Source organism: Cebus imitator, unplaced genomic scaffold, assembly GCF_001604975.1.
Source record: "Cebus imitator isolate Cc_AM_T3 unplaced genomic scaffold, Cebus_imitator-1.0 Scaffold92, whole genome shotgun sequence".
Lineage (NCBI taxonomy): Eukaryota > Metazoa > Chordata > Mammalia > Primates > Cebidae > Cebus > Cebus imitator.
In genome coordinates this window covers 3,940,966-3,957,199 of record NW_016107407.1, presented here as the reverse complement: position 1 = coordinate 3,957,199, position 16,234 = coordinate 3,940,966, and the positions used below count along the sequence as shown (strand labels likewise).

At 36.5% G+C, this 16,234-nt stretch overlaps 1 protein-coding gene across 3 annotated transcripts in view; it reads right to left on the bottom strand.

Annotated features, from left to right (window-relative positions):
- The window catches only part of ITGB1 (integrin subunit beta 1), a 48,826-nt gene that overhangs the window by 14,476 nt on the left and 18,116 nt on the right, over positions 1–16,234 (bottom strand). For 2 of the 3 annotated variants that reach the window (XM_017535387.1, XM_017535389.2), the window contains exons 2-9: positions 15,403–15,469; positions 12,352–12,437; positions 9,704–9,926; positions 8,038–8,208; positions 5,865–6,103; positions 3,323–3,478; positions 1,682–1,777; positions 1,297–1,386 (exon numbers count right to left, since the gene is read on the bottom strand). In XM_017535387.1, the coding sequence (XP_017390876.1) occupies positions 1,297–1,386; positions 1,682–1,777; positions 3,323–3,478; positions 5,865–6,103; positions 8,038–8,208; positions 9,704–9,926; positions 12,352–12,437; positions 15,403–15,469 (1,128 nt within the window). Of the gene's footprint in view, positions 1–1,296; positions 1,387–1,681; positions 1,778–3,322; positions 3,479–5,864; positions 6,104–8,037; positions 8,209–9,703; positions 9,927–12,351; positions 12,438–15,402; positions 15,470–16,025; positions 16,050–16,234 lie in introns of those variants that run through there. The other variant, XM_017535388.2, reaches the window with a different exon arrangement.

Below are 16,234 nucleotides of genomic sequence, written 5' to 3'. Positions count from 1 at the left end.
TGCGCCTGTAATCCCAGCTACTTGGGAGGCTGAGAAAGGAGAAATCGCTTGAACCTGGGAGCCAGAGGTGGCAATGAGCCAAGATTGCTGCATTCCGGCCTGGGCAACAGAGTGAGGCTCCGTCTCAAAAAAAAAAGAATGCGGAATAAATAAATGCTGTCTTCCCCACTGGCAAAATGGTGTTTCTGTGGTCCTACCCCTCCAGCTAACTATGGACTAGGGTACACAATCAACAATGCAGTCTGGGAATAAATCTGCTTAAGGAACCATTGTAGCCCAGCCAAAAACCAAAAAACAAATTCCCGCAAGAAGGAGGGATTCAAGCCAGTGCTTGTTGAAAGTATAAAACTATTCAGGGCAAATGGAGCTGGGGCAGTGGCAAGCTATCTCTTGTTCATACCTGTGAGAAGACTGGAATTAGGAAAATTATCCAAGACCGGGGAGGATGGAAAAGCTGTGGAACAAGTGAAATCTTAAAAACCTTTGTAAAAACCCCTCTGAATCAGGTCTTTCCAAAGCATTATGGTACGCCATGGCATGAAGTAAAAATGTTTAAAATTCAAGCTGCCAAAGGGTTAGAGGGACGGGGGCTGAAAGTGGTGCATGCAGCACACAGGGTTACCATATTACAACTGCCTTCAGATTATTTAAATGATTATTAATTAAAGCTAACTGGACATGATTAAAGTATACTGAATTATGCTCAAAAAGGAGAAGCCAATTCCTCTTTAACTTCAACATCCTCCCATCTGTGGGTAGAAAAAGAACACTAAAAATCTTTTTGAATTGGCGAATCACACGTTTATTCACATTTTTACAGATTTAGTGGTATACGTATGTATGAATGTGTGTGCCTCCTGAAATAGAAAACTATATCCTTTGACTATATAAGAAGAGAAGAATTGGGGGAAAAATAAGTTTCTAGCATAGTTCATCAAAATAGATGACTCTATAAAAGATATTTTGGGGAGAAAAAAGATTGGAGAAATTCTGTAAAAGTTTAAATGTAAGCTATATTTTACAATTGCTTTCCAACAAGGAGATCTCTTCCTTAATGATAAACAAACGGATATTTGGAAATATTTCCCACATGCCTTTATTATATTTTTGCTTTGTTTAGGCTATGAATCTGCTTTTGTAAGACAACATGTATAAAGCTTTTCCTCCAGACACAGAATTTAAGTTTCTTTGTAGTCCTTTGAGTTTGCCAAAGTGTGCACGAAGTTTTACTTTCTTTGAACAAAGTATTCCCAACAGGGTATTGTCTAAAACTGATCTTACTTAAGATGTACTCACATTGTATGCATCAATGATCAACTGAATTACATTGCTAGAATTTGCAGATAATGTTCCTACTGCTGACTTAGGGATCAAGTTTTTCAGTTCCTGAAATTAAAAGATAAAACATGTAAAATACAACTACTATTCATTCAACCAATTAGCATCTATTGAGCAACTTTTATCTTTAAAGGTCAGTCCCCATGTTTTCTAAATAACTTTAGGGGTGAAACCTAGAAACCAGTTTTATGATATGTGATTAAAAATTAATATAAACCATTTTTGTAAAATCCAGTTTGCCTAGCTGGTGGCATCTTCCCACATTTTAATTCAAACATGATTTGTCTTTAACAACTCAACAAAAAATACTTAGGATTTTGCTATTTTTATCTCACACATTTACCTTGTAAACAGGCTGAAATTCTTCAGTAACTGCAAAAATCGTCTGAATATTATTTTCACTGAGTTTCTGGACAAGGTGAGCAATAGAAGGATAATCCTAAGAAATCAAGTGATACAATTTAGTATGTAAATACACCCTTATAACCTATTCCAATTTTCAATCTAGTCATACATGCAAGATTATACGTAACTCAATTACAAGACTGCTTTACATAACTAGATTACATAAGTAATCTATATATATAGCTAGACTACATCTAGCTGTATATAACTAGATTATATATATGTATACAAATAGATTATAAGACTACTTTTAAATAACAGTATCAAATGTAAATAATTGCTGAAGTGAGTAGTGTGTATGTGAATTGCTAATCCTCTTCTCTGTACCTTCATGTATGAACAAAAATTTCCATATTCAAAAAATTTTAAATAGTAAAATTATCTAAGTATATTAAATATAAGGACAATGAGATTAAAGAATAATTAAATATTCTGTTATCTACAACTTAAGGAAAGACCAAAATTCACCATTTGGATTTCTTTTAGAACTTGAATGATTTGCCAATATTTATTTTCAATAAAGGCCGAGTGACTGCTTTTAAAAATCGTCTAAGAGTATGAGACTAAACTATTTATTTAGAAATAGTACTGACTGTACTTTTTATTTAGAAATAGTACTGCTGTGGAGGGGAGTTGAGGCAAGGAGTGAAAGTGGCATCTAGGCATCCCTTTCCCACCCCAGTGAGGCCCTTGTTTGAGCAGAAGGAAGCAAATACAAAGCCGCATCTTCACAAACAGCAATGTTAGCTTTCCCGTGCTTGCTTTTTTTTTTTTTTTCATTGCACTCTAAGTTCTGGGGTACATGTGCAGATCTTGAAGGACTGTTGCATAGATACACACATGCCATGGTGGTTTGCTGCATCCATCACCCCGTCACCTACATCAGGCATTTCTCCCAATGTTATCCCTCCCCAACCTCCCCGTCCCCGACTGTCCCTCCCCTAACTTCCCCCAACAGACTCCAGTGTGTGATATTCCCCTCCCTGTGTCCTAGTGTTCTCATGGTTTAACACCCGCCTATGAGTAGAACACAGAGTGTTTGGTTTTCTGTTCCTGTGTCAGCTTGCTGAGAATCACAGTTTCCAGATTCATCCTTGTCCCTACAAAGAACACAAACTCATCCTTTTTTATGGCTGCACAGTATTCCATGGTATATATGTGCCACATGGGCATCTGGGTTGGTTCCAGGTCTTTGTTACTGTAAACAGTGCCACAATGAACACATGTGTGCATGTGTCTTTATTATAATAGAACGATTTATAATCCTTTGGGTAGGTACCCAGTAATGTGATTGCTGGGTCAAATGGAATTTCTATTTCTAGATCCTTGAGGAATCGCCACACTGTCTTCCACAATGGTTGACCTAATTTACACTCCCACCAAGTGTAAGGGTGTTCCTATTTCTCCACATCCTCTGCAGCATCTGTTGTCTCCTGATTTTTTAATCAGGACTTCTACTTACCAAAACAGCAAAAACCTCAAACCCTGAGAAACCCCAAGCCAGTCACCCATAAACTCTGAGTATTTACATTAAAATCCAACATAAACACATTTGCTGTGTAAGGAACTAAGCACTTACATAATAATGGCTCATTGTGTACATATTGTTTTCCAGGTGACATTGTCCATCATTTGGTAAAACAATGCCACCAAGTTTCCCATCTCCAGCAAAGTGAAACCCGGCATCTGTGGAAAACACCAGCAGCCGGGTAACATTCCTCCAGCCAATCAGTGACTTGAAAAGAAAAGGATTTTAATTTTAAAACACTATTCACAGTAATTCAACAAAAATCCTTTAATTTTCATATAGGCCACTATTGTATATTTGACCTAATTCTGTATTTTCTCTGTATCTCTTCTTTACACAATGCTAATTATCTTGCTGAGAAATGCACAAAGCCCACTGAATGAAGCTCTTCCATTCCATGTACAACTATATCTTGCCTGACCATCCATATCTCTCAGTTCTTTTTAAAAGCTGTTTTGTTGTTGTTGTTGTGCTTATCATCAAATCTCCAGGAGCTAGCATGCCAGCACACTGCTTAGCAAGCAGTAAGCACTTGAGCGTTTGCTGAATATATCAATGTGTCTCAGCCTATCCTTACCTTACTCCACTGCTGCTGTCTTGTCCCCATCCACCTATCTCTGCTATGCCTTCTTTATCAGCCTACCATATGAGGCTTCCCTTTTTAATAACAGAAATAATTATCTTGTTTAACGATAATTTCACCCATTCTAACTCCTCAATCAGTACTGTTTAACTGCTCATTTACTTTATTCTGGACCTTTTCCAATAAAGAATTTAAAGTAACAGTAAAATCCTCTTCTCACTATGGAAATTTTATAATTACAAATTATATAATTATAGTAATTTAGTTCCATTAGTTAATTTACTTAATATATCTGTTTATACCTTCATAAGACTGTAAAGTCCTTTAAGATGGGCATCACATTTATTAACACTGGCAATTTTCCAAAAGTGGAATGTCTGTCTCTTTTGCATCTAGAGACATGGATCAGCATGACCAACATAGAAAAATAGCCACAACCAAGGGTGCTATGTATGGCTTGTCTGATCCCACAGGTTAAGGCCTAGCTGGAGGCAGGCCAGAGAACGCTCTGCTAACAAGCTGCTAACAGGTTCACAAATCAATGAGGTAAAAGAGGTGTAAGGCCAGGCACTACCAGGAATGCTACTTGCTTCCACTATAACACAGGGATTAACCTTAAATTGCAACCACTCCAGTCAAAAGTCAAAAGTAACAACAATATAGGAATCAGTATTTGCTGAATGCTCATTGGTACTTTATGGAAATTGCTGCATTTTACTTCACAAAAGCCCTATGAGGTAAACACTATTATCATCCCTCCTTAAAGAGAAGAAAACAACCCTAAAGAGGCTAAATTGCCCAGCATCAATAGCAATAGAAAAATTATTACCCACATTCCTTATTATTTTGAGTATCAATTAGCACCTTGGCAAAAACTGACTGAAAAGTAACCATTTAAGAGGTGTCTACAATCAAAGAAGGTCATCTAGAGAATGGAGGCACTGGACGGAACAAAAATGAGACAACAGTAGGTACTCAGGACAAACTTGATCTCATGCTGTTTTCTAGTTTCAGCCTCAGCCACATCATTAAAGTGTCATTTCAAAGTATGCAGCTGCTACATGGATCATAAAATGCCAATTACTGGTCCAATAGGGATGGGCTTGCTACTGAAGATCTTACAATTAAAATTACAAGTAGTATATCACTTCTCAAAACACATCTATTCATATAGCTTACAAACTAGGGCTTAAAAAATTCTTTCTTTTTGAATTACTAAGACACAAAAGAAAGATGTATCTTTCAAAGACAGTGAGAAGAAAACTGACCAAAGAAAAATGATACAAGACACTCTCCCTTTGAGCAATTCCAAGGTTCCTGGTGATGCCTCAGATAATAACATCAATTCCATCTCTGGTACAAAGCCAGAAAGTTAGGACACCTGGGCTTTTCTCAAATCCAGACCACCAGCTACAGTACAGTGAGGTTGTCCCACTGTTTCAAATGGTTAGCATTCTGGCTTTTAAAAACCTGCATGAGGCCAGGCGTGGTGGCTCACGCCTGTAATCCCAGCACTTTGGGAGGCTGAGGTGGGCAGATCACGAGGTCAAGGGATCAAGACCATCCTGGCCAACATGGTGAAACTTGTTTTTTCTTAAAATTCCAAAATGAGCTGGGCATGGTGGCGCACACCTGTATTTCCAGCTACTTGGGAGGCTGAGGCAGGAGAACTGCTTGAACCTGCAAGGCAGAGATTGCAGTGAGCCGAGATTTGCACCACTGCACTCCAACCTGGCGACAGAGCTAGACTCTGACAGAGCGAGACTCTGTCTCCCAAGAAAAAAAAAGAGCCTACATGAATAAATTAACTGCCTGGTTTGCATAGGGATTAAATATGCTTTTATAAAGCACTTGTATAGAGGCAATTTATGGGATTACTTAAATTACTTCCCTAAGGTAATCAAATGTATGAAAATTAAGGTCAATTTTTCTATTAACATAGTAAAATCACACTTAAAATTCACATAGATAATAAAACAATATCCCCTTATAGGAAATGAATGCACTTACTCCACAAACTGCAACTTGCATGATGGCATCAAAACCACCTTCTGGAGAATCCAAATTTCCAGATATGCGCTGTTTTCCTACAAGTTCATTAAATACTTCTCCTTTATTAGTAAGACTGAGCACATTTTTGTAGCTAAATGGGCTGGTGCAGTTCTGTTCACTTGTGCAAGGATTCCTGAGCTTAGCTGGTGTTGTGCTAATGTAAGGCATCACAGTCTTTTCCACAAATGAGCCAAATCCTATAAAGAAAAAAATGGTACATGAATGGATGGATGATGGATGGAAAGAGATTTGCATTTTTTAAAAAATTAATCTACATGTAAGTGACTATGGACTGAATGTCTGTGTAACCCCAAAATTCCTACATTGAAAATCTAATTCCCAACATGACGATATTAGAAAGTGGGTCCCCTGGGAGGTGATTAGATCATGAGGGCAGAACCCTCATGAATGGGATTAGTGACTGGTAACAGTTTGGGTACTTGTCCCCGCCCAAGTCTCATGTTGAAATGTGATCCCCAATGTTAAAGGTGCGGCTGGGGGAGCGGTGTCTGGGTCACAGGGGCAGATCCCTCATGGCTTGGTGCTGTTCTGACCATAGTGAGTGAGTTCTCAAGAGATCTGGTGTTTAAAATTGCATGGCACCTCCCCCTACCTCTTGCTCCTGCTCCCACCATGTGAGAAACCTGCTCCCCACTTTGCCCTCTGCCATGATTGGAAGCTTCCTGAGCTTGCTGATGCAAGTGCCATGTTTCCTGTAGAGCCTGCAGGACAGTAAGCCAATTAAATCTCTTTTCTTTATAAACTACCCAGTCTCAGATATTTCTTTATAGCAATGTTAAGAACAGACTACCACAGTGACCTTATCAAAGAAGCCCCAGAGAGCTGCTGTCCCCCTGCTGCTATATGAGTACATGGCAAGAAGGTATCATCTAAGAACCCAGAAGAGGACCCTCACCAGATGCTGAATCTGCCTTGATCTTGGACTTCTCACCTCCAGAGCTGTGAGAAATAAACTTCTATTTTTCATAAGCCACTCAGTTTATGGTATTTTTTACAGCTGTGCAAATGGACTAAGTCCTAAGTCAACCTTTATATTTTGCCTCCCTACTTTAAAAATAACTCACATTCATTTTCTTGGCACATCAGCCGTCAATAATGGCATGTTGGACAAATGAATAAATGAATATTCTAGATTCCTGGCCATTTTAAAAAAAAGACTAATTCGGTAGGAGCTTCCTATTACTATGGTCCTTGAATTATGCTTACTGAATAAAAGAATATTTTAAGCAAGTGCTATTTTTTGTTTCCACTAAAATAGAGCTAATTTTTGAAAGGCAGCTATAGGCCTCATGACTGTAAATCTTTCCACTATTCTGTAGGTAAACCTCTACAGGAATAGGAGTGGAGAGAAGGAGGCAAAAACAAGGTTAAGCTGAGGATGCATGAAATGGGAAAAATAAAGTTTGAAAAGCGATCATCATCCCACGAAAAATCCAGGTCTAAGGTGACATCAGACTGTACAGGCAGGTGCAGTCATACTAATTAGTAATTAGATAAAATCTGGGTACTCAACACGTTTATAAAATAAGCCATAAAGCCCAGACGCGGTGGCTTACACCTGTAATCCTAGTACTCTGGGAGGCCGAGGCAGGTGGATTACCTGAGGTCAGGAGTTCGAGACCAGCCAGACCAACATGGTGAAACCCCATCTCTACTAAAAATACAAAAAATTAGCTGAGCGTGGTGGCAGACACCTGTAATCCCAGCTACTCGGGAGGCTGCAGCAGGATAATCACTTCAGGAGGTTGAAGGTTGCAGTGAGTTGAGATCGCGCCATTGCACTTCAGCCTGGCCAACAAGAGTGAAATTCCACTTCAAAATAAAATAAGCCATAAGATAAATGAACAAGTTCCTGTGAAAACAGGCATGCAAGTCATTATCTATAAGGTACAATCTGTGTCAAACAGTAGCACCCCGTGACAGAGGAACAAGGTGGCAAGGATTACTAAACATGTGACTATAATATCAGTTTCCACTCAGAAAAGACTAAAAACTCGTGTGTTTATCTCACAAGTATATTTTGAGGAACAAAAGAAGAAAATATAAAACCAACTTTGAGAATTGCCAAGACTTCATAAATGAAAATGATCAATGTTCCCAACATTCCTACCAATTCTGAAGTCGGAAGTAATCCTCCTCATTTCGTTCATCAGATCTGTTCCAAGACTTTTTACATTCTCTAAATCATCTTTCATTGAGTAAGACAGGTCCATAAGGTAGTAGAGGTCAATAGGATAGTCTTCAGCTCTCTTGAATTTTAACGTAAATGTCTGTGGCTCCCCTAATTTGACAAGAGATTAGAAAATGAAACTTGCCTACTGGCAATCAAATGCAAATGAGAAAAACCAAATAAATGTGATTTACATGGTAAACACAATAAAACACGTTGTCCTAATTTTTATAAAAACCTGGGAATTCTGTAAGTAACTCAATGGGTATGAACTCAATTTCATTAAACAAATACTTAAAACATCAGGACTTCAGGATGCAAAAATAAAAAAGACATTCCCAATCCACAGTGGACAAGACAAACAGAAAGTCGGTTTATAAGAGAAGGAAACAAATAGAACACCATAAATTAGTCTGGAAAGGGCAAAGCAGAACACACATAGGGTACAACTGACTTCCTAGACACCGAGGTTGTGAACTCTGTTCTGTGTGTAATGGGATGATGCTCTCTGAAAGTGAATAACATGATCCGATTTTCACTTTAGAAAACTTGGCAGGAAGTTTAAAAATAAATTACTGAGGCAAAGAGGCTAATCTACAAAAGAAATCTAGAGAGAGATGATGAAGGAGACGAGAGAGATACAAGAGATGTTAACGTAATCTACTTAGAAAATACAGGAGAACGAAGGTTTGGATGAAAATGTAATTAAGATTTTAACTTGGAGTTTTCTCTATATAGATTTCTAATAGGCAGTTGGAGAAATGGGTTTGGAACTCAAAAAAGTCTGTGTTGCTACAGCATACAATTGGTTTTAAAGCCATGAGAGGAAAACTGACATTCAGGTGGACTACAAAAACTGAGAAAGAAAAAAGACACAAAAAGGGGCCTGGAAAGCAATGGCAAGAGACACAAGGAAAAATACAAGGAGTGTATCACTGATCAAGGGGAGAGCACTTCAAAAAGTACAAAGTGACACTTGGCACTGAAGGGTTTTAAAAAAAAAAAAGCCCTGAGAAGGGTCTCCTGGGTCTGCGGGCTGAAGGTGATGGTGGAGCAGGATGAGGAGGCAAGGCCTGACCTGGCTGAGGAGGGGCCGGGAGGGATGTCAGGGGACAGGGCCACTCACCATTCTTCTGACAAGAAAGGCTGGGAATCAGAAAAGAGATGAAGAGGCCTTTTTTTTAAAATTCATTTTTAGATGTGGGACTGACAGACATAATTACAAAAACCTTAACAGCTTAATAATACTAAACAAATACAAAGAAAAAGAATAGGTTAAAATGATGATTTTATAATATATTATGTAATTAGACCAGAGGATGAACACTTTCATTTTTAAAACTCACTAAATCTAATTAATAATTTCTGAATCTTTAACAAAATTTACTTTGAACATTAGGCAACATTTAATATTATTCCAAGTATATGTGTCTTACAATTGTTGTATCTGCATAAAGTTTTCTAAAATTTAACCAAGTTCATATTTTTGAGTGCCAGTCCACATGTAAAAACGAGCCTTCAACAGAAACTGGTCAGATTTGCATAAAGCTGGTGTCAAATGCCTTAAGTAGACACAGAGGTTATTCATAGCACTGGGCTTCCATACCTGATCTTAATCGCAAAACCAACTGCTGCGGTTGGATCTGAGTAATATCCTCTGGCTTGAGCTTCTCTGCTGTTCCTTTGCTACGGTTGGTGACATTTTTATTTTTCTTTATATCTTTGGAGCCTCTGGGATTTTCTATGTCATCTGGAGGGCAACCTTTCTTTTTTAAGGCTTCTAAGTCATCACATCGTGCAGAAGTAGGCATTCCTTCTTGTAAAAATGTCTAAATGACATATAAAACACAGGTATAAATATGAAGTGTAATGGCCAAACCTTTTTACATAATGATTGCAAATAAGCAATTAAGTTGCAAAACATTAAATCACATCTAATGTACCTCAATTCTGGCTTTGAAACAAAATGCTCACTTCATCCAAACTATAAGAAGTATTCTTGTTTAAAAACTATCATTTCCAAGAAAGTAATACCTTTCCCAGAACTGACCCAAGTGTACATATTAAATGCTCTATCTTGTAATTCAGAGTGTCTAATCAAAAGCAATTTCTTCAGTGAAATCACTAATTGAGCATGGTTAATAGCTACTAATAATATATACATATACCCCAAGTATCAGACCATTTCTCCAAGATTTCCTTTAGAAAAGTCCCTACAAAGCCTCTCGTATTACATGGCACTCTCCCTCCTCATCACAATATGTTGAACAACCCAATGTTTAGGGAAAACAGATTAGCTTTAAAAAAAACTCAATGAATTATGGCATTTTTAAAAAGAAGAAAACAAAATTTAGCACAGATTAAGTATTCCCACAGGTTTGAAAAACTTCAAGTATTAGCTATTATTGTAAATAAATTTTTTTTAAAAATTTAAAAAGCAAAATAGTAATTATATGACAAGGATAAAGGTCCTAATGGCAGATAAATTGCAAAAAAGAAAAATAAGATCATAATGGCACATGAATGGCTATTTGTAGTAGTAAAATTTCTAGAAATGACCAAGATTTTAAATGTGCTATCCTCAAACAACCTAGGCAGAAATAAAAATTTAATCAGATAACTGAAAAGCACTTTAGTGAGTACAAAAACAGTGCTGTTAAAGATCTATATAAAGACTTTGAATAAAGGTGTTGCACGAAATGTGAAAATGGAGGGAAAATAGTGACATCATATATGGTATTTATATACTAAATATCAATGTAATGGTGCTGTAGAAAATAACAGTAAGTGAAGATATTTCAATTGAAAAATACACAACAGTTTTTATACAGGATTTTTTTTTAAGAGAAACATCACACTAATGAGGTTATTTATGTAATCAACAATTGGAAGGGAATATCAAGAATCAGATAATTCAAAGTGGCACACTTTAGTTTATTAAACCTAAGCTACTACCTACCAAAACACAAGATCCTGGTGAATTACACATTTCTAAATAATAACCAAAGCAAGAAACTTTACGTTCATGACACCCAAATAAAATTTCACTGAATATATTCAGAAAGCCTTAATTTTAAGAATTATGCTCCAAACCTTGAAGGCTAAGATAACCCTCAACAACAGATAAAACTAGTCCCCATAAAATGGATGCTGTTAACAATAGCAGCTACCACTTAAGTGAAACTGCTTTAAGTTCATCAATTCTAATTATTGTACCAATAGATAAAGAAGATATTTTCATCCTCATTTTTCAGATATGAAAACCAAGAGCTTCAGTTACATAAGCCTTGCCTGAGACAAACTCACAACACTCCTTAATTCCTCCACTGTTGCCAATGTAATCCCAGCACACCACTTTTAGAAAGTGCCATTAGAAAAATTTTGAAAAAACAAAATCTCTCATTTTTTCTTTCATATGGTCAAGCCATATGACTTATCTGATACTTGGCCACTTAGGTGTACCAAAACAGGCACTTGAAATTTGGGCCCAAATGCCTACATGGAAACACAATCAATAACCCCTTGACCTTCTGATATTAGTTATTCATCCTGTGATAAATTATACAACCTCAAAATGACTTTTCCTTGCCTCCTGTTCTGACTTATTCATTAATTCATCGACTCACTGAATAAAATTTAGTGGGCTTTGTGGAAGGCACCATATTTGGAAAAATATAGAGATGACAAAAGTGAATAAAATCCAAACCCTCATTAACCTCAAAGAACTTATACTGGATGCAAATCAACTCTAGTAGTTTAACTCAAATATAATTAGGAAGGTTAATTTATACCTCCCCACAAAAAAGAGGAAATCTAAAACAGTCAAACTAAATGACTAGATTTCTTTGAAAGCTCCCCAGTAAAAATATAGTATATGCCACAAAGATAAGCTACGTATATATGTATTTTATAACTGTTTAGCAGCCATACACACAAAAAAGAGGAAATTAATTTTAACACTGTTATAACATTACATTTTTAAATATACAAAAATTATCATTTCACCATTTTTTTAATACTAAGTCTTTGAAATCTTGCATATCTCTGAAACTTAGAGCAATTCTAATTTACTAAAGTTCTTGACAGCCACCTGTGCCTAGCAGCTACTGTGTTGAGCCACATAGCTCCAGTCCATCACGTTATTCAGTACTGATTTACATAAAAATTAATCTGTACTTCCCAAGGATACAGCACTGAGCCACGCTAAATGACCAGGGAACAAAATGGAAAGCACTTGAGGAACACCTTACTTACTGAATTTGTGCACCACCCACAATTTGGTCCTGCTTGTATACACTCTCCACATGATTTGGCATTTGCTTTTAAACATCTATTTTCATCTGTCAGAAAGAAGAAAGAACAGAATATTTTACTTGAAATGTCAGAGAGAAAAATAGTGAAAAATCAGGAATACAATGACAATGCAATATATGTAAATGTCAAATATGAATACTATGACCTAGATAGCATCTAAACTAGACCTTCCCCAAAGAGAGCAGGATTTTTAAATTTAATTTTTAATTTTTGTGGGTAAATAGGTATACACAGGTATGGGGTACATGAGATATAAAACAGGCATACAATGCATAACAGTCATTTAATAGTAGATGGTGTATTCATCGCCTCAGGCCTTTATGCTTTGTGTTACAAAGAATCCACTTATACTCTTTTAGTTATTTTTAAATATACAACTAAATTATTATTGACTATAGTCACCCTGTTGTGCTACTAAATACTAGGTCATATTCATTCTTTCTATTTTTTGGCACCCACTAACACTCCCGATTTCCTCCTCGTCCTCTCACTACCTTTCCCAGCCTCTGGTAACCATCCTTTTACTATCTCCGTAAGTTCAATTGTTTTAATTTTTAGCTCCCACAAATAAGTGAGAACAATGCGAAATTTGACACCATGATTTTGGATCACCTTGGCACTGAAAGCCACAGAGAGACACAGTTATCTTCCCTGTCTTCTGTATCAAACACTAAATCCTTTTTTTCAAAGGCATAATTCAGAATTTATCATTCTCGATTGTCATAAATGTCATGAGTTTTTTAAAAACTGGGTAAAGTTTTTGTCATTTAAGTCATTTTACCATACCCACAAGAATCTTAAGGGCTTTCCTTTCGTTTTCAGTACGCTAAATAATTGGAAAGTCCATATTCATCTAAACCATAATCCCATTATTTCTCAGGCTCTATGTTCAAAGTATGTTTTATGTTTCTTTGCATCCATCTAAGGAAGAGTATGCCTTCTACATGGTAAGCACCACTACAGACTGTCTCCAACCCATCTTTTCTGATTACAAACCCAGCATATGCTTCTTACAGAAAATCTGGAAAACACAAAAGAGCATAAAGAACACAGTAAAACTTACTAAGAATTAAAAAACAAACTAAATCTGTTAACTAAAAGAAAACTGTTGCTAACATTTTTGCTAACATTTCTTTCCAGTCTTTTTCCTATGCAGATAAATAGCAAGGAAGGAAGCATATATGTATTAGCAGATGTATTATTTAAATGAAACTGAAGACACACTTTATATATACAGTTAACATAGTTTTATATACTGTTTTGTATACCTTATCCTAAGTGTTTTATTCTTGTCATTACAAATTATGTTTTTAAATCTAGCTTTTGATGATTATGTAATATTTTAATATATGAGTGTACCCTATTTAATGGACAAATTTAGATTGTCTCCAAATGTATGTGTCCACAGTTCACACATGCTTGCTAACATACACATATAAATGCCCTAAGTACACATATACACATACTGTACAAGTACACATATACACAAACTGTACTACATGCACATACACACACTGATGACCATTCTTACATATAAACCTTAGCACACATCTGATTATTTCCTTATAACAAATTCCAAAAGAATAACTACCAAGTTGAAGAATATATTAACATTTCTAGAATTCTCAATACACACTAATTTCTATCCAAAAGTAACATACAATTGACCCTCTGTATCTGTGTTTCCAAATCAGTGGATTCAAGCAACCACAGATCAAAAATGTTTGGGGGAAAAAAAGGGTCAGTGCTGAACATGTACAGACTTTTCTTCTTGTCATTATTCCCTAAACAATATAGTATAAGAACTATTTACACAGCATTTACATTTTATTAGATATTATAAGTAATCTAGAGAAGATTTAAAGTACACAAGACGGTATGTGTGGGTTATATCAAATATCATGCCATTTTATATTAGGGACTTGAGCATTTGTGGATTCTGGTATCTGAAGAAGGTTCTGGAACCAATTCCCCATGGATACAATAGGGCAACACTACTAATATAAGCTCCCACAAAATGGTCGTTTACAAATACCATTTTACCACACTCCCAACAAAATAAAGTGCTTTAATATTAAAAAAATTGTTGCTGATTTAACAAGTAAGTGTATATTAGAATATCAATTCAGTGGTCAAGCCTATTAATTTCAGGTTTTACAACTAACCATTTCTTTTATAATTTTCTGTATGTCTTTTGCAAATTTTTATGTTTCTCAGTTTTTATTGGATTCCTACACACATTAATGAAGTTGAACCTCTAGTTTCTCATCTTGTTTATGATGTTCTGCCATATAATTTTTTTGTTCTTGTTGATTTTATGTAATTTAAATTTATCAATACTTTCTTTTATGGTCTCTTGCTTCATTTTTACTACTTGTAGTAAGTCCTTCTAATCTTGGTATCAAACTGCTCTATGCAGTGTACTTTTACATGATTTGGAGGACAGAACTGAGTACCCATTATTCTAGATATGTAAGCACATCTTCATAGAAGGGTTAAATATGTTTTCAGCTTTAGTTTCACTGCACTCCTAGATGATGCCAACATTTTGCCAGACTTTTTGATTAAAGAGTGAGAATGTCTTCTAGAAAGTCAACTGTTCTGTTTTTACTTTTTAGACAATAATGGGCAGCTCACAATCTTCCACTGTAAACATTTGCTTTATTTGCTTCTAAATGTACTACATGTCTTTGCCTTCTTTCTGTTCACTTACTCACTCTCATATTCTCAAAAGATCTTCATGCAGCGCGTTCAATCCCTACCATTTTAGTACTTCACCAGTCAACCTGCCTCCCGTCATCCTAGGTGGCAGGGGTAAGGGAGGCCTGACCATGAAGGATCCTACCCTTTCTCTGAGTGAGATGGGGCCACTGCAGGGCCTCCAGAAGGTGCATTATGTTATGACTTAGGTTCTCACATGAACCTAACTGGTCAACGAGTGACACAAGATAAAGAAATAAAAAGACAACTAAGAAAACCTTTTGTTTTTACCTGTTTGGCCAAACACACAGCAAACTGAACTGATCAGTCCAATCCAGAAAATCAGTTGTAAATTCATCTGAAATATAAAATATGCCTTATAATAATAAAGAAAATGAGAAAATGCATTGAAAAGAAAGTATTCCCCCCATACCTTCTGTTGTTGCTCTTACAAATATGATGTCTCTCAAACCATTTCACTCCAGTCCCTTTCCACAAACCTTTGCCCATCTCCCCCCACAGCTAGTTCCCTCACCTTGCACCTACACTGCAAAAATAACTTCCATACCAGAGCTCCAGCACCCATTCATGCCTTTCTCTAAAGCAAACCGAATATATTTTAACATTGACAGTGCTAAAAAAAAAAATGAGTGTTAGGTATTCCTCAACACCATAAAAGCTACTAAAATCTCAGCCTATTGAATCTCTATATCCATGATCTCCTGTGGCTCCCAGGGGCCCAAATCAGCATATCCAGATGCTTCAGTTACCTCAATGCTGAACATTAGTTTTCAAAAACCTGATTAAGTCATCCCCCTGCTAACAATGCTTCATCAGTTTTTATTTCTCCTCAGGCTAAGACCAACATCCTGCATAAGGCCGCAAATAGACTTTTGAACTTGATCTCCTATTACCTCTCTTTTTTAAGAAAATCAACTTCTTCCAGGAGCAGTGGCTCACACCAGTACTCCCAGAACTGTGGGATGCTGAGGGAGGCGAATCACTTGAGGTCAAGAGTTTGAGACCAGCCTGGCCAACATGGTGAAACCCCAGCTCTATTAAAAATACAAAAATTAGCTGGGCATGGTGGTGTGTGCCTGTAGTCCCAGCTAGTCAGGAGACT